General features: G+C 44.5%; 1 protein-coding gene across 6 annotated transcripts in view; it reads left to right on the forward strand.

The window, feature by feature from the left end:
* Nucleotides 1-1668: 1668 nt before the first annotated feature.
* The window catches only part of TET1 (tet methylcytosine dioxygenase 1), a 75048-nt gene continuing 54475 nt past the window's right edge, over nucleotides 1669-22241 (forward strand). Inside the window, exons 1-4 of one of the 6 annotated variants that reach the window (XM_085229292.1) lie at nucleotides 1669-1965; nucleotides 8946-10977; nucleotides 15502-15552; nucleotides 15997-16053. In XM_085229292.1, the coding sequence (XP_085085418.1) occupies nucleotides 9070-10977; nucleotides 15502-15552; nucleotides 15997-16053 (2016 nt within the window). In that variant the 5' untranslated portion in view covers nucleotides 1669-1965; nucleotides 8946-9069. The remainder of the gene's footprint in view (nucleotides 1966-8945; nucleotides 10978-15501; nucleotides 15553-15996; nucleotides 16054-22241) is intronic. The other 5 variants (XM_085229293.1, XM_085229294.1, XM_085229295.1 and 2 more) reach the window with 5 other exon arrangements.

Below are 22241 nucleotides of genomic sequence, written 5' to 3' on the forward strand. Positions count from 1 at the left end.
TTGAGAGGCCCTGGTTTCCATCTTTCCCCAGTTTTAGCAAAAGAATTTCATCTACCATTCATGTTGCCCAGACAGTGATTACTGTGAAATCTTTCTACAGACCTTTATATTCAGCTTTTACTGTAGTAGGCTTAGCACTGCCGGATAGGATCGTCCCTTTCTGCTGCTCACCTTCCAGCTTGTTGGCATTGAAGACCACAAGCATCTATGTTTGTGTTGGTGAAAGTGGACAATTGATAGTTCTAATTTGTTTCCTAGATTTTAGCAGAGTTTTGAATAGAGCAGTGGCTGTACATGCTAGGGTTTGTTTGCTCCTGTTATATTTTACGTTCTAATCAAGCCTTTGCCATCTTGCTGTTTGCTTTCCTCTGAGTTACTCATTTCTCACCTTTTTGTTCAAGCCCACAACTTGCAATGTATTCCCACCTTCCCAAGAACCACGCTCTGTGCTTATGTGGGGTTTTACCATCAAGTTCCAGTTCTCTTCCACTTATGCCGTGTGCAGCACTTGGACAGCAATAATTTATACTTCTCAGATCATGTATTTGTGGTTCTTTTTAGCAGAGCAGGCCTTCAGCACGACAGAGCCCTCAATATCCAGCACTGCATTGAAGTAATCTCTGGTTACAACGAGAGCAGAGAACCCCTGCACTCAGTTTAAGTTAGCAGCCAGAGAAGGCTGACCAGGCAAATGCTTGAAATTCAGGTGTATGTGAGTTGGCTTTATTATATCTGAAGTGTCTGTGAGCTTGGATATGATTCCCAAGTATTCCTTTTTGACTGTAAGGAAAGGAAGGGGAGGAGAGCAGAGGATGAAGTGACAGACCGGTCACTTCAGTAATGGGTACCCATCACTGAGCCACTGCCCACAGGAGCTGGCGGTGACAATAAGCTGCTGTCTGTGCTGCTGCCTCTTCTTTCTCGTGTGCAAACGAAAATAGCGAATGAAAATAGCTAATGAAATGCGAGCGTTTAGAACATCCTTGTAGGAACGGAGATGGGCAGTGCTCTCATACATAGCCGAAAAGCCTCCCTGCAGACTCGCATCCGAATGGCTTGCTTCGCATTCTAAATGCTTTATAGTAAGCAGCAAGAGATTTAATAAAGACACTTTAAAAAACCCTTGCTGCTAGGGTGTATTGTTTCATAGATCCATTTCCAACATCTGTTCTCTGAAGGGACATCTGAGGGGACAACGGATTGGCGACCGCTTTGCACCCTGACAAAAGGCTGCCGTGATAACGACCGGGGAGGAGGACGAGTGGTCCAGCCTTGATATTAAAGCATACTGCTCACCCCTTCCCTCGGGAAAGGAGCAGCAAAAATCATGGATGGCTTTTAATGGAAGGGGTGGAGGTGGGGAGAGCAGGGCACGGTTTCCCCTCTCAGGAGGCCGTTTCTTGCTCTTCGGTGCGCTGCCTCAGGGCCCTTCGGCCGCGAGCGGAGGACGGAGAGAAGCTCCCTCTTCCAGCCGAAACAACAACAACAAAAAGGTGATTTCTGTATCACCTCCTCAGCCGGAGAGCTCCAGGCGGAACGGACCACCCGCCTCCCTTCCACTGCCTCAGGCCCACTCTCTCTCCAGCACTCCTGGGGCGACAGGAGCGCAGGAGCCGCTCCCCCGGCCCCGAGCCCGCCCCGGGGTGCGCGGCGCTGCCGCCTGCCGCCCGCTGCCCGGGGGCGGGCGGGGAATCCCGCTCCTGCCGCGGGGATCCAGGGCGCGTTTTGCCGCCTGCCGGGAGGGCTCGGTGCGGCGAGCGCCCCGCCGAGCCGCCCCCTCCCCGCTCCCTCCCGGAGGGTCCGGCCAGGGGCGACGCCGAGAGCACGTTTTGCGGCCCGGCGCCACCGAGGCTCCGTCTGCCGCGCTGGGCTCGCCGCGCCATGGGGACAGGCAGCGAGGCGTGAGCATGACCCGCGCCGAGCCCAGCCCAGCCATGCCCGCGTCGCCCCTTCCTGTTAGCCGCGGTACGTACGTGGGACGATGCGTTGCTTTCTCCTTCTCCCTTCCCCCCACCCTATCCACATACTTTTTATTCTTTGCCCCACTCCCTTCTCGCCCGGTCCGGTGTGGAACCGAGGCGGAGAGGGGAGGCCGCTGCCGGCCTGGGGGAAGGACGAGTCCGGTCTGCGCCGGAGCCTTCCTGGAAACGGAGAGACGGAGGTGCGAGCGGGGCACCTAGCCCAGAGAGCCGGGACCCTAAGCCGCTCCCGCAAAACTGCAGGGGAGCGGGGACGCGCTGCGTTCTCCTCCTCCGAGGGTGCCGCATCCCCTCGGCGAGCCCCGGGCTGCGGCGGGAGCGGCCCCAGCCTCGGCCCCTTTGTCTGCCCCCTGCAGCCCCGCTGCGGGCCGTGGGGCCACGAGGAGCCTCGGCGGGCCTGCCCTTGCCCCTGCCCCTGCCCTGCCCTGCCCGGCCTCTGCCTGCTCCCGCAGCGGGCGGCGGTGCCGCGCACAGCCACGCGTGGCCAGGGCGGTGCAGCCTCAGGGTTTGGCCGGAGCCCTTCTTGCAGCAGCTGAGGAAACGTACGCTCGCAGAGCTGGGTAGCTAGAGCGTGACCGAGCAGGCTTACGGGGCAAAGGTGTCTCTTTAAGTTTTAAAGGAGGAACCTGTGAAAATAATTTTGAAAAATCATCCGAGTAGTGGCTCTTCCTTGCTGTGCTCGGTGCTCTTTTTAAGGCACTTTTGTGGAGAGGCAGAGAGCTCTTCCACGCAGTAATCACCTTGTTTTCATTAATGTCAGTCAAGGCAAATTAAGCGTGGAGATGGAATCCAGAAAGCGTGGCGTTGGCCATGGGGCTGGGCGGCAGCCCGGTGCCCGGCTGGGAGAAAGCGAGGCGCTGCCCCCGAGTGGTGCTCCCTCCGGCAGTGCAGGGGTGCCGGCAGGAGGGGGCCCGGGGACAGCGGGCAGGGCCGGGCTGCACTCAGCAGGTAATCGGGGAGGAATTCGTGGCGAGCACCGAGGAACTCGGTGCGACTTCTGTAGAAACTTCTCTGGGTAATAATTCCCAATCGCCACTGGTAGAATTTTATCGTGGCTGTTGTGTTTTCCGTGATTGTCGAAGCTGTTCTGAGCATTTCCATCCTGCTTTCAGTTACTTAAATTTCAGAACACCTTTCAGGCTGAAAATTTCCAGGCTTAATCTTTGCCTGAAGGTTCTCTCCTCCACCTCCCCCTTCTTTTAATTGAGTTTGAGATAAGGTGATCCAGTTAGGGTTGTTTTTAAAGGTAAAGTCTTCAAGGAAGGGAGTCAAATATTGTCAGAAAGAAAGGCACTATTTAAAGCATCAAAAAAGTATATGTAAGGGGAGGAATATGATTAGCTTAGGATTTTTCGCTTGCTATTTTTATTAGTAAGTACCTGGAGCTGTGTGGTGGAAGGGTTTTGATTTGATGAGCCTTGAGAATTTAATTAAATCTTTTTACTTATTTGCATTTCTCCCCATTAAGGTCAGTGTTGGGCTGTGCAGAACAGGTTAAAGTGGAGGCACGCTCCTGCCTGGCTCCAAGGAGTGATGCTCGCACATGTGGCGCGAGCCTTCACAATGGGTTTCTGCTGCCAGTAGTTTGCTTGAGGTTTAATCTGGTTTTGTGGTTTAAGCATGCAGGGTTCCTTGCAACTTTTTTTTTTTTTTTTTTTTAATTGTTCTAATAGGGCTTTCCCTAAACTAGGAAGGCTTTTTTTTCTTTTTTCTTTTTTTCCTTCTTTCTTTTTCTTTTCTCTCTTTCTTTCTTTTTTTTTTTTTTTTTTTGGTGGTGTTTTCCCCTGATTCACTCACTGAGCAGGTTTCAAAAGTTTATACTGAAGTCATTACGCTGCAATATTCTAGATACCCTCACTTCCTGCTGAATTCAGTGAGCCAGAGCACATGCATCACTGCAGCCCTTTGCTCCCCCTGCAGTGGGGGAAGTAGGAGTTGCGGGCAATCCTGCTTAAGTCATGTGGCACCACTGCCCCTAGAGCAGAGGTGGGATTCTGAAGCCAGGAGGGACAAAAAGTAGGATGAAGCAAAGGTCTTGGTTCATGACCATGTGGAACATGTGCAGGAAAAGGGTTTTGCTTTCAAGATGCATCCTGCAGTGCCTTCCCCAGGTTTGCTGTTAAACTGCTGGAAAGTGTTGTCTTAAGTCAAAGTTTTACGTATGTGGATAAAATATGTCCATTTTGCTCAAGAGTGGTAACGATCCTGGAAAGCAAGGAGGCAGGTATATGCACAGGAAAACAGAAAGCAGCCCCTGAAGGGTGTACGAGGCTGCAGCCCTGTTTGAAGCAGTGTTTCTGCAGAAGGAGAGCTCCGAGAGGCTGCGTGGCAGTGAGCAGCAGGCAGTGGGCTGCGCTGCCAAGGGAGAGCCTCTGCGAGAGCGTGCATGAAACAGTTCCTGGTCCTGAGTTTCATTTTTACTTCTTAACCAAAACCAAATGGATACGCGAGGATTAAAGAAGGGGGAGGGTAAATTAAAGCTAATTCCCTCCTCTTAACCCATTTCCCTTCTTTTCATATACAAAGTGTTGTACGGAACAGTCAGTAGATGCAGAGAATGGAGCAAGATTGAAAAGTGGGCTGACTTTAGTACAGCTGGGAAGAGCATCTAGATGATATTATACAGTTCCAAGAGGGCTGAAAAAAATTTTTGTGCATTGCATAGGGTCAGCTTTTTTAGTTTCTGTCTTCCAGTGTCTGTTGTGTCTTCCTTTTAGAACACTTGCTGCTGGTAATGAGATCCTTCTCCATTCAAAATTGTAGATAAGAGGTTGTATGACAACTTCTAAGTCAAATGGTGACCCCTATTGCTTGGGACCTGTATATTGTTATTTAAAAAGGCTTTTATGAAAGTTCCTAGGTCTTGTTCCCCTGCCAGGCTAATCTCAAGTGATTTTTAAAAAGACATTTAAACACTGAAACAAAGTGCATTAAATTGGTTCATTCTGGCTGTAGTGAAACCAGGCTCAGCTAGTCCAAGCTGTGTGATTTTTTCCCATACAGTTGTGTTTTTTTTCAAGGGTCACTTACTTTCTTTTCTGATGTCAGATAAAGGCTGCCACCATTTTATGAAAACTCATTTTTAAGTTTTCCACCTAGTTATGAAACAGGGTCTTAATGAATGAAAAGGAAAATTCCTTTCTTTTTATTATTCTGTGCAAAGAAAATGAAAGTAAGGGAAGCATTTAAAAATATATATTTTTATTGTTTTTCCTGGAGGCATTCCATAGGGTTAAATCCCCCCCATTGCCTTGTAGGCAATATTCTCATTATAACTGTCTAGAATTTTGACCTGGTTAGGACTAAAAGATTTAGCTCTTGATTAGCTTTTTAGCAGTATTTGCTGAGGATTATAGCAGTCAGTGGGATTGCTCCAGATTTATTACTGAAAGCTAAACTTAAGATACTGGCCTTACAGCCAGCTTTTGGTTTTGCATATGAATTAGAAGAGAAATCAACTCAAGTCACAAGCAGCTTCAGGATGCACTATTACTGTCTGGGGCAGTTCCCTGCAAACCCTCCTGTACTTATTATCCACATTACTTTATAGGGACTGTCCTGACTGACTCTGCTCTCAGGGAGGGACTGGGGGGGGAGGGGTCCCATCTGACTTGGAATTCAGAAGAGACCATTGAAGTCAGTTTTTCTCTCCAGGATGATGAAAACTTACAAGTTATTGCATTAACCCATTAGATTTGTATTTGATAATCCTGGGAATTGACATGGGTGTTTTGGTAATAGGATTTCTTGGTTTGAAATGTGACTGTCCCTAAGAAGTGACATGAGGCAATTTGCAACCGCTGCAGGCATCAGCACGACGACATTGCCAGCCGTATACATTCTAGTAAAACTTTGTTTCTTCTTCTTCCTCTTCTTTTTTTTAAATCTAGCAATTGTGATTATTGTGGCAGAGCACTACTCATCAGGAGTATGGGGGTTTCTTTAAGGGGAAGCAAAGCCCTGATGCTGACAGGCATTTCTCTCAGGAGGCTACAGTCACTTTGGAGGTCAGGTGCTCTGTTCCAGATGAGCAAAACTGGAGTCCAGTATTAAAAGAAAAGAAAAAAAAGATATACGTCCTTTAGAGAGCCACTGCCCAGATCTCTTCTAAAGAAAATTTCTTTCCAGTGACAAAATTGAAACAAAATGCATAAAGTCGCTACTGTTTCCCACGTGTCCCTGTATTGTCTCTGACGAATGCCAACAGCCTTTTCCATCACAGTACTACCACAGTATTATATATTCCTTCCAGACAGGTGTGGATTTTTTGTTGTTGTTGTTTCTTTGTTTTGTTGTTGTTTCGTTTTTGTTAAAAACAAAGCAGGATGATCTTGCTTCTTCAGTCTTGAAGCGCCTGTGTTGAAATGTCTAAATGCAGGTAAAGCCATATCACATAATCATGATTTTAAAGAAAAATTAAGTTTTATAAGATTGTTATAAATGAAGCTTCTGTTTGGTAATTCTGCAAATAATGCTTCCCAAACTTCTACAACAGCAGTGCCAAATGTTCATGTAGAAAAGTAGCATGAACAAAGCATTAAACACATTCAGTATCTTCAAAAATCCAGTCACTGTTTCCATTATTGATCTCCTGTTTTCTCTCACCCTTCTGTTTCAGAGCTGATAAAGAGAAAAGGCTTTATCTCCTTTCTTCTGCTCCCCACCTGATTCACACATTTCCATGCTACCTGGCCCTTATTTGCTTGCTTTCTTCCTTGGTCTCCTGGCTATAGTGACTGAAAGTGGCTCACATTTCCTCTCCTACCACTGTTATGTAGCACCAGACACTAATGGCTACCAATGGGCTGTCTGCTGCTTGTTTGCAGCTGGCTTTGCAGCCCTCCAGGCTGTCCTTTGGAGCCTGGTTTCATCAAAACCACAGGAAAGTGGGCAGCCCTTTGCAGACTGCCAGCAGCTGTTTCATGAACCTGTTAACGTGCTGCTGATGCCCCTTTGATGCTCAGTTTGTGGAGTGACTGGTAATGGCCATATCCCTCTTCCTCCGTGGCATTTCAGAAAAGGGTAAGGGAAGGAAAGCACTCAAATTACTCTAACTTCAGGTTTGTATTTAGTGTATTCAGTGTCCAGCCCAACTTTTGTGGAGCACTTCTGTGGGAACTGTTTAGGTCTTTTAGGGATGGCCTTTGAAACATTACCTGCAACTATGGATGGCTGTACATGTGTATTTAGTCACTCAGGGTCAGGTCTTCTCCTGCAATGCCATTAGCTTGTTTGATGTGAGTGGTTAGCTTTGTTTTCTGATGTGACCTTAGAAATGCATTGAGCCTTTTGCTGTACTGCAATGCTAACTCCAAAATGATGTTTGAGTGCATGGAAAAAGTGCTGCCTTTGTAATGTTAGTTTGGTATGCTCCTGTAAGATGCAGATGAGATACAGAATGATCACAGTATGTTTACACAGACACATGACATACGTGATTTACATTTTGTAGCACAGAAGATTATTCAGCTTACTGCTGAACAGGTGAGCTGGGCTTCAAAGAGCTTTAAATAAGCTGCTCAGAAGAGAGTGGGGAGTTACTGCTAGGTTTTTCAAGTATTGTGACTGTGCAGCCTGTTGATGGCTGTTAGAGAGTTAGAGACGAGTTCGCTGCCAGCATGCTGAATAGGAGGAGTGGGAGCTGGTAGTCCTGTGCAACAGCCATGTATGGTGGATCTACTAAACCCTTTGTGCTTAGATGGGTTCTTGTGGTCTGGGGATATGTTCTTGCAGAGCCTGCCCTTTGCAAACCCCATGCTGTTGTTTTCCCAACGCAAGCTGAACCTGGGCACCATGGTAGTGTTATAAGTTTCTGAGGTGCTAGGTAGGCTGGGCTGCGTCAGCAGGGCTCTGCCTTCCTTCAGTGGAGCTCAGACCGGGCTGTGGGTAAGCCCAGCCATGGTGACATCTCTCTGCTGGCTTCAGCATGGAATGGAGGTGATGTGGAAGAGAGTGCTCTGTTTCTCTTGCCTTTTAAAGTGGTGGGGTTTGGGCCCAGCAGCACCCTTCTTCCTTTTTCTTCCTTTAGGAGCTCTTTTTTACTTCCTTTAGAGGTAAACTATGTATTTAACAGAATTTATTTATATTTAAATAAACAAACAAACAAAAGCAACCCATCTTTCAGAAAATTGGTCTGGAGCCAGAAGAATCTGTTGTCTCCTCTGAGATGCATGGGTTGTGTTTGGGAGTTTGAAGACTTTTTCATCACAGTCATATTTGAAGACAAAAGCTTAAGATAAATATTATGGTGTTTTGTTGATGGCAAATATGGTAGTAGTCATGATTGTGAAGCAGAGGTGATTTCTTGCATAATACATTTGACATTTCTGGAAAGGACCAAGGCTTGCAATCTAGTATAGCATGCTTGTACATGATCCCAGGAAATAACACTTGGAAAGGCAATTCTTCCCTGATCCAGTTACTCCCATGAGTACAAGTTAAATGTCTTTAGAGAGATATAGTTATTTCTCCAATTTTAACCTGGATACGTACCATGATGGGCAACCAGTGGATGAGATGTCCTTGTGGTGGTGTATGGGTGCCTGTAACACCAGCTGAACTCAGCTTTGTTGTTGTTTTTTTCCCAAATGACCTTACAGTAGTAGCTTTATGCTCCACAGCATATCTGAAGATGTAAATTTTAGCTGTCCTTACCCAAGGGGAGGAGTGGTTAACAAACCACCAATAAGACTGAGAATGTTCAAACATCTTAAAGTTAATGTAAAATGGTAAATATGAATCACTGCATGATCAGTGAACTTTGTTCTATTAGTTTTCTAGGCATTTAGGCAAGCTTTGCATTTTGCAGTCCACTAATACTTTCAAAGCTTTCGTGCTGATTTAGCTTAATGTCTGATTCTGGTGTTTCAAGTTCTACCTATGTATTTTTAATCAGTCAGCTTAATATACATGCTTTCTTCATTAATTAGATTTACATTAATGTTATTTTATCTTTTTCTGTTTCAGAGTTGACTCTGTATTGCTACAGAGACCTGCAATGGGAGTGTGCAGTTTTCTGTTGAAAAATTCTCTCAAGAGCTCATGATTTTTTTTCCATCTCTCCTCTTAACATTTCTACTACTCCGCAGACATGGCTCACCACGCAAGGCCTTCCAGATTAGCAAAAAAGGAAGAGATAGGCAAAAGGAAAACTAACCAGAGTAAAAAGAAATCTAGCCAAGTGAGAAAGAAAACCACAAAGACTTCCACAAAAGCTGTTAGTTCTGGAAAAGGCAAAAAGCTGGCACAAGAAAAAGATGTTAAGAAAAAGCAGCAAGAAAAGAAACCAATCATGAGCTCTTCAGGTAGATTTCTCAGGAGCAGTGTCACCAGAACCTTGTCTGGAACACCTTGGGTGAGTTTGGAGAAAGCTGACAATATCCTCTTTCATAGCCAGGAAGCTTTCAACATCAATGGTTTTACAATGTCTCTTCGTAACCGATCGTTCTCCCGTAGATTTTCTCAAGCTCCAACAATTGCAAAACCCAGAAAAGCTGCAGCACAAAAAAAGCTAGAAACAAAGGAAAAACATGAACAAGCTCTGGCAGTAGTAGAAGACAAAAATGTTGAAGCATCCGAAAAAGTGTTGGAACAGAATTTAGCACAAGATGAATTAGCTTCTCTGCCTATAGAGGATATTCCATGCAGTGTAGATGAAAAGCCTGCTGCCATGTGTGCTGATCAAGAAGAGGAAGGAGAAATACCTGAAATGAAGAACTCTGTTCCAAGCACCCAAGTGACTGGTGACAATACAGCAGTGTCAGAGGTGGAGTATGAGCATGAAGACCTGCCCTGTGAGCAGACACTTATTGATCTCAATGCAAGTAGTGCAGCTGAAGCATCTGTTGAAGATGCTGCATTGGTGCTTCCGTCTTCTGATTACATAACCACCTCTGAATCAAACTCGAAGGTGTGTATAGAGACTCCCTTCGACCTGGTGCCTAACAGTAAAGAACCTGACTCTGGTTCTATCGATACCTCAGACCCCAGTTCAGCCATGCTGTTAGAAGAGTTGGTCCCACTTGCTGCATCCCGCACTGAAGCAGAGTCAGACCTGGTGCTAGCCAGTGAAGAACGCAACTCGAATTCCGCACCCACAGTTACCTCTGAGTTAAATTCACAAGAATGTTTAGAAGATCTGAGCTCATTTTCAGAGTCCTGCATAAATGCAGATGGGGATATGAAGTCTGAGAATGAAGATCTTGGTTCACATGAAGCTGCCACTGAATCAAATTCGCTTTTACATTTTGAAAGCGTAAGCTCACTTGTGGAATCTGACATGAAACTCATGGATTTTGTGCCCATGCACAAAGAGCTTGACTCATATTCAGATCTGAGCTGTACAGTAGAGAATACAGAATCAGACTCAAAAAACACATTTACAGTAAGCGAACCAGTTTCTGATACCTCTTTAACCAATATTGAAGTGGAGGATATTGAACAACTTGTTAAATGTATTGATGCAGAGACATTAATTTTGAATTCAGGTTATGTCCCCCCTTTATCATCAGATATAGAACAACGAGCAGTCGATAAACTCTCCAGTGAGAGTTCCAGAACATTCTCTGAAGGTTTTGTTTCAGACTTGCCTTCGAGCACAGAAATCTCTGTTCTTGCCTTAGAAAAAGCCATAAACACAGATTTGCCAGCTGACTCAAGACTGCAGCAGAACGATTATTCATCACAGCTGGAAAGTGTTGGAATAAGCTTGAATTTGGTTCAGGACAACGTGAGCAACAGCACTCAAACAGTTGAGGCCTCAGGGCCATCCTCTTTTACAAATCCGGCTGGCGGTTACCCTCTTGCATATCCATCTCTGCTCCCGATGTTAGAGAAAAAGAAACGAAGGCGTTGTGGAGTCTGTGAGCCTTGTCTGCGGAAAACAAATTGTGAAGAATGCAGCTGTTGCAGAAAGCGCAAAACCAGTCACCGGATATGTAAAAAGAGAAAATGTGAAGAACTGAAAAAGCCACCGCCACCAATCACACTACCTCTTGAGGTAAGCCAGGAAAGTCTCAAATTAAGTCACAATTTTGAGGATTGAAGTGCGTCTGAAAACGTTGCAGAGGGGGGTTGTTGTACAGATTTAGAGAACTTAGGGTTTCTTTTGGAGCCAGCAAGTTACATTGCCTTTCTATCCAGAGACACATAGATTAAAGTGAGCTAGAGTTACTTCTGTTCCTGCAGTGTTGATGAAAAAAAAAAAAAAAAAAAAAAAAAAAAAAAAAAAAAGGGAGGGGGGGAAGGAAGAAAAAAAAAAAAAAAAAAAAAGAGGCAAGCATGGCTTTAATTCTGTGTTCCAAATACTGGCTAAAGCAATTGAGGACATGAAAAGGTGAGAAAGATTTAAGTGCAAAATGTGAGGAGTGGGGAAATGAGGATAGTTTTAGGATACCCTAAATTCTTAGGGAAAGGGCCTGTGTTTAAAAATAGCTAAGAAAAAGAAGGTAAAAGGTAAAAGAAGGAAGGCTGTGTGTTCTCTAGAGTTAAAGTGATTTGCTTGTGATTACACAAGGAACAAATCAATAAACTTCAGGATAGGATTATAGCTGCCTTTTTCCCCTTTCACATCTCTCTGCCTTTCTAATTGTCTGTTCTTCTGTTTCTTTCATTTCATTTTCCTCACCTCTCTTACTTTGTATATCTTACCACATCTTCCCCACATATTCTCTTTCTGTTTCTTACTCATTTTTCTGATCCATCAGTGTTTTATAACCCAGGTCATTACTTTTGGACCAAAGATGAGGGGAAAAGACATTCTGTATGCCCTGGCCTTCTGAGAAATTTCAGTTCAAGATCAGGCTTTAAATCAGGTAAGTAGGGAATTGAACACAGATTTCCCATATCCCAGCTGAATTCCCTGACTTCTGAGCTGCAGTTAGCCTCTGCCTGCTCCTGAAAGTTCGTATGGTTAAATAGAGACTGAGCCATGGAGAGGGAGATGCTGTCGTAGTTGTTAAGTTGCTGGGACATTTGCCTTGGGATGTGGGAAACTAGGGTTCAAGTCTCTGCACCAGCATGTGCTCTGTGCTCTCTGAGCAGTTCACACTGCAGGGAATGCACCTGCAAAACATTTCTAAGCAGCAGCTTCATTAAAACAGTGTGTTCTTACAGCAGATAGAAATCCCAGTTTGCTGTGGAGCTCTCAGGAGAGACCTCCTGTTTCCAGCCCTCTGTCCAGTACTTGCTAAGGTTTGCAGATGTGCCTGTTCTGTTTTCACAGTAAGCAGGCAAAGAGAAGAGTCCCATAGCAGTGAGGGGTTATGACATGTGTACAGGCTTTGGGCAGGAAGTGTATTTTAAATTAAAATGTTTAGGGAAGAAGGTTTAAACAGGTGGGCTTACAGTTCATTAAAAATCCTTTATGTCTCAACTACTCATAGAGAGCAAAGTGAGTGAAGGGACAACTAACACGTGACTTAAAGACGTAATTAGGCAATAAAGGTGATAGAGACTGATGCTGACTTCTTGCAGCAAGAGAGTAGCAACATTAAAACCTCGGCTAACCCTTGTTTAGCCAATGGAGCTAAAGAAGCTTGTGGAAGAGAATTGATGGAACTGATGTAGGAAGTGATTGAAAAGCCATGATTTAGAAAAGGTTTTGGTAGGCTCTGTGAGAGAAGCACGCCAGCTTTTCTGTCAACCTTTGTTTTCCAGGCTAAACGTTCTTCTTTTATTGTTGCTCAGTCTGACCTTCTCCTTGCAGATATGCTTTGCCCCTTCACCTCTTTCCTCTTTAGGCACTCCTTTTTCTTTCTTTACGAGGAATTTATTGTTTATATTCCTTTGGCAGCTTATTTCTTGTGTGCTTTTATTTTAATAAATTGGTCCTGTTTTGTTCAATGCATTTAGAGCTGCACCAGAGGCCTCTTTCATTTCTCGTTAAATTTTGTATGAACTTTGAATACTGCGTAGAGGAAATGAAGTATTCCTGACATTTAACAACATGTCAGGTATTTTCTCATAAAACTATTTGAATGAAACCTGGTGCCTGTTCAGATATTCCTAGGAGCAAGTCTGGTCTCTCGTATTCTATAGAAGCACTGCTCAGAGGAAAATGAAAGAGGAAACTATTTCTGCAGCGTGTGTGTGTGTTGTGAGAGTGCCTTGAAAATGTTGAGATATAGGGGGTGGTGTGGGGGGATGGGAAGCACTGTGCAGCAGCTATCCTTCAGATAAGATTTTAGCACTCCGAAAGGGAATCCTATTATGTTTTCCCAGACCGAGATGGGGTTGAGATTACAGCAGTTTGGATTTCCATGCCAGTGATGTGTCACAAATAGAGGGCAGCTGGGGAAAAAGTCTGTAGGTCTCTGTCCATGGTATAGAAAGGGAACAAAGAAATTAAAGAGAAGTTAGGTTGGCTTCGTTTGGAGGAACTGTGCTCTGTCTCGTGTTGGTGGAATGTAAGCATTTTTTGGAGGTGATTCACTAGGAGGAGGGTGTAAGGGGATAGACGTTCTCTGCGTGAGCATAGTTTAAACATTGATGTTTTGCCTTAAAGGGAATTATTTCTTTTGACTTTAACTAAACAATGCAGAAGTCGGCAAAGTGGATGAGAGCTGTGTGTTGAATGGCTCTAGGGTAGCTGGTGCAGGGGTTCAAAGTCCCTGCGTGCCGCTTTAAAAAGAAAAAAAAAAAATGACATCCACGTAAACCTTAAGAGTGATATGTTACCATGCTACCTTGTTGAACGGAATGGGTTTTTCAGGGATGCAATGTGGGGGAGGGTCCAGAATGGTAGTGCTGCTTCTCCAGCAGCACTACTGCAGGGAGGCTTGCTTAGGCATGGGGGGAGAAAACGTCCTGCAGTGTATAGGTAAAAGGGTTGGGTGTCACTGTTTTCTGGGGGAGCAGCCAGGTAAGTGAGAGGTGTCAGTAGGCATTGAAAAGGAGAGGAAAAAGGTTTTATGCTGAATTCTCGTCCCACTCTGGGTGAATAATGCAGGAACACTCCGCAGTGAAAAGAGCATTTTGACAAGTTCCACCTACACAGGAGTGTGGAAATTTTACATTTTCTCTTGTCTCTGAGACTGCTGCGTTCTGCAATAACATGGTAGTTGCTGGAGGCTGTTTCGCAGCTATTTTCTACCAAAAAGCCCATTTTATCTCAAGAAGTGGTCTGATTTGCTGCTATTGCACCATCGTGCACACCTTGGCGGTGTGGATATGTTGCTGGTCAGGGCTCGGTATGTTGCAAAAGCAGCATAGGAGGATGGTGTGGGATTTGTATCGCCTTCTTCTGGGGAAGAAACATGAGCGGGGGCTGGCATTGCCGAGGTGCCTGCATTTTGGGGCTGCACCCGGGTGGGAGCCCTGTCCCACTGCCAGCCGCTCCTGGAGAGCGTTTGCCTGCACGTGGGTGATGGTGACGGCCCCGGGAGGCTCCGTGGGACTCGGCCTCACCCAGGTGCACCAAGGCGTTTCATACAGCGGCTATAATCTGAGTAATGGGGAAATACGGAGCAACGATACGGCCTGTTTCCTTGTGGGTTTTAACGTGCCGCCCAAAGCCCAGGCGTATTTAAGGAGCGCGCTGCAATTAGGGGAGCCTGGGAGCTTTCCAGCAGCCGCTCTTCTGTTTTGAATGGGAAATGCTGATTTAATGGAGAGCCCCGCAGCTGCTCTCTGTCTGAGCTGAGCCGTTCGGGGAAAGCTTCTCGGGGCCGACGTGAGATTCTGCTTGAACGTTGCCGAGGGGAGAGGGCCGTGCTGGCCGGGGCGCGGTGCACCTGGGCTGCAGGACCGGGTGCTCCCCTTCTGCGTAGATGTAGTTAAAGCCCCTCAGCGGCGCGGCGTGGGCTCCCCCTCCCCGCCCCTCCCTCACGGTCGGCCGCGTGCACGCGCCGCGCGGGGGCCGTGTCCTCGCCTGACCCCGCGTGCCGCAGCCCTCGCGCGGCGCGGGTGGGGGCCGCGCCCGGGCCCTCGCGACCCGCCGTGCGCGCGCCGAGACGGGGACGCGCGGGGGGCGGCGCCGGCTCCGGGTCCGCGCCGCGTCTTGCCGGCGGCCGCCCGCACAGCAGCCCCTTTGTCCGGACGGGGCCGACGCGAGAGCGAGGGGAGGCCGCGGGGGGGCGCTGCGGTGCCGCGGCGTCCCATTGGCTGGGCCGGTCCTAGGCTTCGGGCGCGCGCGGCGCGGCTTCGTGAGGGGCGGGGGGGCGAGCGCCGCCGTTCCGCGCGGCTCGTGCCCGCGCCGCCGCGAGGGGAGGGAGGGGAGAGGAGGGGAGGGGAGGACTCCGCTGCGGCAGGAAGCAAGATGGCCGCCTGGTGGGCGCCGCCGTGAGGAATGCGGGGCACCAGTGAGGTCGGCTCCGGGGGGGCGGCGGGGCCTCTCCCCTCTGCCGTCTCCGGCGTCGCCGCGTGTCGGGGTGGCGGCGGGGGGGCCGCATAGAGCCGCCGCCGGCCCGCCGAGGTGCCGCATGTGAAGCACTCGGGTATTTGAGAAATATTGCAGTTCGATAATAAAACTGGAGGCGTCTGCTTTTGTGACCACCGCTTATTCTGCAATTTGATGTTTTTTTAGGTTCTAACTGAAAACAAAAGACCTCAGAGGAGGAAGCAAAGAGTTTTTAAGGTAACCGACGATTGCTTTAATATTTCTCCCTCACGTTAAGCGGCGTTTGTTGTCACGTACAGCAGGAGATCGAGGGTTACGCGCTGGGACGCGGCGCTTCCAGCCCTTCAGCGGCTTAGCTAATTTTAACGGCACAGAACATGTTCTTTTTTTGCCTCTCCCTGTCCCCCCTTCCCCCTCCCCCCATCCCAGCATGTCGTACACACACCGGAGCCTCTGTGCGGGGCGCTGCGGCCGGGACGTTGGCTTCCCATTGTGCTGTGAGCCGCTTCACCCTCCGTGTTCCTTCCCCACTTGCAGAAGTACCAGCTGAATGCTGGGGGTGTTCAGCATTCGGATCGGAGGGCGAGAAGTCTTTGCTATCACGTAAACTGAGTTAATGGCATAGGAAGCTTCATGCTTCAGTTACGGTGGTTTTGATTTCCTTTTTTCTTTAAACTTTAGAACGCCTCAAGTGAAACTGAAAATTCTCTAAACTTACAGGGGCCTGCGGTTCACGTGGTAAGGTTTCGGCAGGGCTCTTAAGATGGCTATCTTGCATAGTAACAAAAGATTGGTGCTTCAACTCAACTGTTTCAGCTTGTTGTAACAAAATACTAGCTTACTACACTTGTGCCTAACAGGTAGCGGATTCGTACCGCGTTTTTCGGTTTGCTTTTATTTTGTATAGGAATAAGTTCTGATTTCTATTCTTTCAAACTAAAATGCTAAGGGGTGGATGCTGAAACTGTGAGAAGATGCTAGAGAAAATGAGAAGTATTTAATATATTTAAACTTACTTGACAATTTTTTTCTTGGCACAGAGTGCAGCTGAACGTGATCTAAGTTAGTTTAGCATTGTTTCAGTACAGAAACATTTCAGAAATTGTTGGATGTGGTGAATGTGATAAATGGTGAATGCAGTGTGATTTTATTTGAAATCATCACGACTCTGTAGCAGCTTTGTGTTCACTGTTATACATCAGAGAAATTTGCTCAAAGGAGTCCTAAGTTTGTAAGATAAAGTTAAGTTAAAAGTCAAGAATAAGTAAGGAGCAAATAAGCTTACTTGGCTTGCAAGTGTGTCTGACCTCTGTGTGTGTCTCTGTGTGGGTGTAGCTGTGCAAACCATCTCCCCATATGCCTACAGGAATAGTGAGTGTACAGCACTATCAAGTGTTCTTCTTTTATAAAACATATTAATCCATGGCATTTATATATTTCATTAAGTCATATATGTGCTCTTAACTGCTTAATTTTAGTGGCTGCCTCTTTTGCAGGATAGTACATAGGTGTAGTTAAAACTTTAGCATTTGTTCATTTTATGCAATTAAGAAGATAGTGTGTGAAATTAAAACTTCTTGTAAACCAGTCATTCTGTTTTGTAGTGTGGAATTGGTGTACACTTGTAAAAGTAAGAGGAATCTTTCTGTCTAGGGTAGATCTGTTATGTTAGATGTCTGTCCGCAGTCAGGGTTCATAGTGAGTCTTCACATTTTCTCTTGAACTTATTTTACCACTGTTTCTTGTTTGATGGCAGGGGAAGTTGCTATGTAATATGATGCTGTCATTCCTATCCTTTCCAAAAAGCCTTCTGAACAGTTTTTTTTTTTTTTCTTGGCTCTTAAATGGAAAAAGGCTCGTCTGTTTTTGTGTGTGTGCATAGTATCATATGTTAGTCATTGGACTTGTGTTTATTTCTGGTTTGACTTTTCCTATGCTGAATTGATTCTGCAGTGTTTCTTTCCCCTTTGGTTTTAGAGTGTTCTTTCAGTTTGCTGGTGTTTTGTCTTGTGGTGCTGAATCGTATTTGCTGAGTTGATTCACTTGCGTGCACCAAGTAGGGCATGGTGCCCCTGAAGGCTTCGCATGGAAGAGGTTGGGTTGGTGCTGGAGAGGTTTTGTTTTTGGTGGAGTGGGTTGGTCATGTTAAATTAGGTTGCATTTCTGTCAACTGCAGGAAACCCCCAGAAAGCTTCACCATTTACAGTCTTCTTCACAATGACACTTTAGAAATATGACATTCTGGTGTATGAGTGGCCTGCCTTATTGGTGGGACTGCTGTGTAGAGTGGTGCTCTATCTACTGAATTACAACCTCAATCTTTGTTTTAATGGTCAGCGGTGGTTTGAGTGAAGCTAAGCAGTGACATGTCAAAAAAAAAAAAAAAAATTAATAGATGTTTTGAATTATTATTTTTTTTTTTTATTGTTTCACTGGAGTTTTAATTGTGTTTTGCTTCAAAAAAGGATTGTAGACATTTTTAAAGAGGAATATGTAGCACTGTGCTTAAGTGATATGTGGAGTTTGTATTTTTCCAGTCATCCTAAGTTTGTATAGATGCACACTTATTTATTTGGAGAGTTAGCAGTTCCTCTAATTATACTTTTATGAACTAGCGTATTTATGAATTCTTCTGTACCAGGTTAAAATAAGCAATGCTTTCCTGTTGAAAACAAAGTTTGACAGATATAAGCATTATAAACAAAAGTGATAAATACTGTTACATTGTGGCTTTTGCTAACTGTTTTTTCATTTCCATGAAAAGCATGCATGCACTGCTTTTTCCTAGCTATTGAAAGAGGAGTCATTTAGGAAATTTTGTGCCACAATTAGTGCCATAGCTACTGTGCTTCGTTCTCCATACTTAATTTGAAAGGATGTCCAAAATATTCATCTCATTTAGTGAGCAAATGCTTTTTGAAGAAAGAGTCATCATGAGTTCATAGAAATAGATAACAAAGAAGGAGCACTCATGGTTTTTGTTCCAAATTATCTTGTATGTTTTCCCTAGTTAAGCAGAAACTTCTTACATTTTATCATCGATAATAGAAAATCTAGAAAGAAGGGGTTTGTACTTAAAAATTTGCCTGCCTGCATTTCAGAAGGTGTACTGGGCATCCAGCTTCACTTAGTTATTATCATTCTCCTTTTAGCAGTGTGCTCCCTCAGTTTGGGCACTGCAGCACACCTCTTCTTAACAATGTTGGCGGTCACGTGCAAATTTATAAATGCAGCTCGGGCAAACAGGACAGTTGAAGAAGGCATCGTGTTGTCAAGGAGATCTACAGTTAGCAGTAGCACCAGTAAGGAAGCTGCCTCCAGGTCAAGATACAGCTGATGAAGAGGCACAGGCTGTGGTCTTTCTAGTAGACTCTGGGGAGCTACGGCTGCCATTTGGATGGCTGCAGATGTTTGCTGCATTCATGGAGTTTTTAAAAACCAACCAACAAACAAAAAGGGGGAAAAAAAAGACCAAAGAGAGAGATCCACAGTAGTATATGCAGTGCTAAGTGAGTATTGTGACTGCATGCCCATTCTTTGTTCTCTGCCTGATTCTGTTTGTGTGTTTATGCATAAACGCTGTAGTGGTGATCTGTGCACAAGGAAAGTGTAGACAACACCTGCGAAACTCTAAAATCAGTTTGGTTTAAGTCAAACCAAAAGCAAGAGCTTACTTAATATCTAGAACTTTGGGTTTGTTGGTAAACCTTGTGCTTAGGAGCTAGTGGGAGTCTCATTTCCATCAAAGCTACAAATACATACTTGAGCATTCTCTTTGATTTTTCTCCTCCATGTGTACAAAGCATGGTATTTCGTATCAAAAACAATGTTCAGATATGAAGTTGCTATGATAGACCAGCTGTTGTTAGCCCTCTTCAAAGTGTGGTTTGTTTTGCTGCTTAAATTGCACTATTTCAACCTAATGTACGTGTTAACAAAAGTTAAGAGAAGCAACTCTAATATGCACGCTAATGCTTTGAATGAGCATGACTTGAATGGATTTTTGAACACCTAAATATAATTATTTTTTTTAGCACAAAATGCCTGCCAGAATATTTAGCTGGAAGTAATTCAACTTTTTTTTTCTTTTTTAAAATAAGATATCAACAAGTCAGTGGATGAAATTGCAGGGCTGTGGAATTTGACAGAGGAAGAAGACAGAATAATGGGAGTTGGAAGGGATGTTGTACAGAAGACGTGCTTTGTGTTTTTTAAAGGAACTTAATCATCTTGGAATGTACTCATTTGGAAAATACCAATTAAAATTACTTTGAGTACTGTTTGGATATATCTGCCTACTCTTGTGCCTTTTTGCTCCCTTTTCCATAGGGAATTTGCTTTTGGCAGATGAACAGCTTACATAAATTATCCAACTCTTACTTTTAGAACTACAATAACTAAGGAGTAACTCAGCAGTTGAATGCTTTTAATTTTGAAATAATTTGTTTCACAAATGATACCTAGATTATTATTTTTAAGGACCTTTTTGATAACTGGATGTATGTCTAAATGGAATTTTTGTTGTTGTTGTTGTTGTGCTTAATAGGCTTGTGTACCTCAGGTGAAGTAAGCAGGCATGATTGTGGTTGTAATGAATTATCACACTTTTTGCAGTCTCCAGTGCTTCCTCATGAGTAACTGTATTTCCTTGGTATGGTACCTTAAGACTTCACCTGTTTATAGACATTTTTTTGAAAGGAATCTTAAGGAAGAAGGTCTTTGTAAATGGTCTGTAAATTAGTTATCTTACTCTATGTCTTGGGGGGGTTGAAGCCAGTCCCTGGTGGGCTTTTAGCTGTGGTGCTGATAGGGCTGAGCAGAATGCAGAGATGCTCTTCTTCCCTTACAGCCCCTGTCCTACTGAGCTCCCTGTTAGTGCTGCTTCCTCTCCTCCCCAGAATTGGAAGCATCCTCCAACTCATTGCAGCTCATGAAGCAGCTGTGGGGCTAGTAACACTCCTCTGCTTGTGCAGGGAATGCTGGAGGCAGAGGCACAGTGAGGCTGGGCCAGGTAGAGCCTGGTAGTTAGGGTGTCGGGGGGGGAGAGGGCTGCACGTGCTTTGAATCACTATTTGTTTAGATCTTGCCTGTCGCTGTGTGTGGGATGCTGAAGGTTTCACTGTATTGAATTTAGAGGAAAGAGCTTCTTAAGAATGCCTGTGATCAAAAATGTTAGTATCAGTGAAGTAACATTTGTGGGAAGGAAGAAGAATGTGTCAACGTGTGCAAGTAGGGCAGGTTTATAGGTATGTCTGTGCATGGTTTAGAGATTTCTAAGGAAGTTATAACAACACAAAATAAATTCTGCTTGCTTACTCTGGTGATGTTTTGTTGATACTGGTTATTAATTATGGAACTAAGAACTTTATTGAATACTTGCTACATGTAATGTAGGCAAATAAATACTTGAAATAGCTTTGCAGATTCCAGTATTCAGTTGGCAGTGTTTGATGTTTGATATTCATACATTAATAGATAATAACAGTATCTAGAAAATGTGAAAACGCATGCTATTCATTTAGAACCCTATACCACATTGCTAAGCACGTTTTTTGTTGCTTTTGTTGCTTTCAGTTGCAGGAGGAAACCCAGTTAGAAGTCTCCACCTTACTTGAGTGGGACCAGATTTTCATTTTTATGTGCTTTTTCATTCTCTGATGTTACACTAAGGTTTTAGATAATGACATTAATTAAAAAAATAAGATCTTGAAGATAAGACAGCAGCAGATTTTTCCCATGGGCATTAGCAAGAGCCTTGGCTTTGTAAATACTGAAAGATTTAACTTTCACTACAGTAAATTTATATTTATAGAATTTGTAAATACTGAAAGATTTAACTTTCACTACAGTAAATTTATATTTATAGAATTTGATTTGGGAGATAAAAACAAAGGATCCATGCGTTCTTAAAAAGGTGCTTTCTTTTGAAATGTCAGATACATGAAACTTAACTGATATCAAGAAAAAAGAAAACTGTGATTACATAAAACAAGCCAACAGTAATCACTTGTCATTGATTTCTCTAGTCAGTGTATAGAACATGTCTGTCTGTCTTCTTGTTCCAGCACCTTAAGCATTCGGCCTTTTGTTGCATCAGAATTTTTCAAGGCAGACTTCAAACTGACACTCAATTTTGGATTCCTTTTTCAGTGTTCTTGTCCAAATTGTCCAGAGCATTTAATTAATGCTCTGTAGTAAAAATTTAACTCTAAATTTCATTTTGGTAAAGTAAGATTTTATTGACGTTGTAAATTAGAGTTTCCATGTATTTCAAAATGCAAAGCATTTAATTTCATAACAGATGATCGTTGCCTGATGACTGTTATCACTGCAACCCAAACACTGTCATTTTGGCAGTGCTGCTCTGGACCGTTGTTGTTCTGGCTTGTGAGTGGAAATTGGTCATCCTGTAAGGAGGCAGTGGATGTTATATATGTGTAAATTCTGTTCTTTATTGAAAACTCTTAGTCTTAGAAAAGATTTTAGTCTATTCTTTTAGTCTATGCCCTCTCATTGGCCTTAAACCAGACTAGAATGTACATGCAATGTAGATGTTGGAATTTGGAAATGAGTTGGTGAATGACTTGTTTCAGTGCGTCTTTGGGAGCCAGGGCAGGTCAGCATTGTCAACTTACTGAGCTGTGTGTTCTTGGTAGACGTGGTCTGAGAGCTGCTATGCCGGCGTGTAGCAGGTTGTGAATAGTGTAAGTGGCTGTGGGACAGATGGTTAAGCACTCAAACTAAGTCCCCTGTTAAGGAGCTGAATGTGCTCCTACTTAGATTATAGGAATTGGGGCATTACCTGATGCAGCAGCTCAGATCTTTAGTGAGCTGAAACAGAGGGGAAGGGACTTACATTAGCTTGGTTCACATACCCTAAAGCTGTGCAAGGTCTTTGTGATCATTTGCTTTTACACTCGGGGATT

This window comes from Meleagris gallopavo, chromosome 8, assembly GCF_905368555.1.
Source record: "Meleagris gallopavo chromosome 8, MGAL_WU_HG_1.1, whole genome shotgun sequence".
NCBI classification, from domain to species: Eukaryota; Metazoa; Chordata; class Aves; order Galliformes; family Phasianidae; genus Meleagris; species Meleagris gallopavo.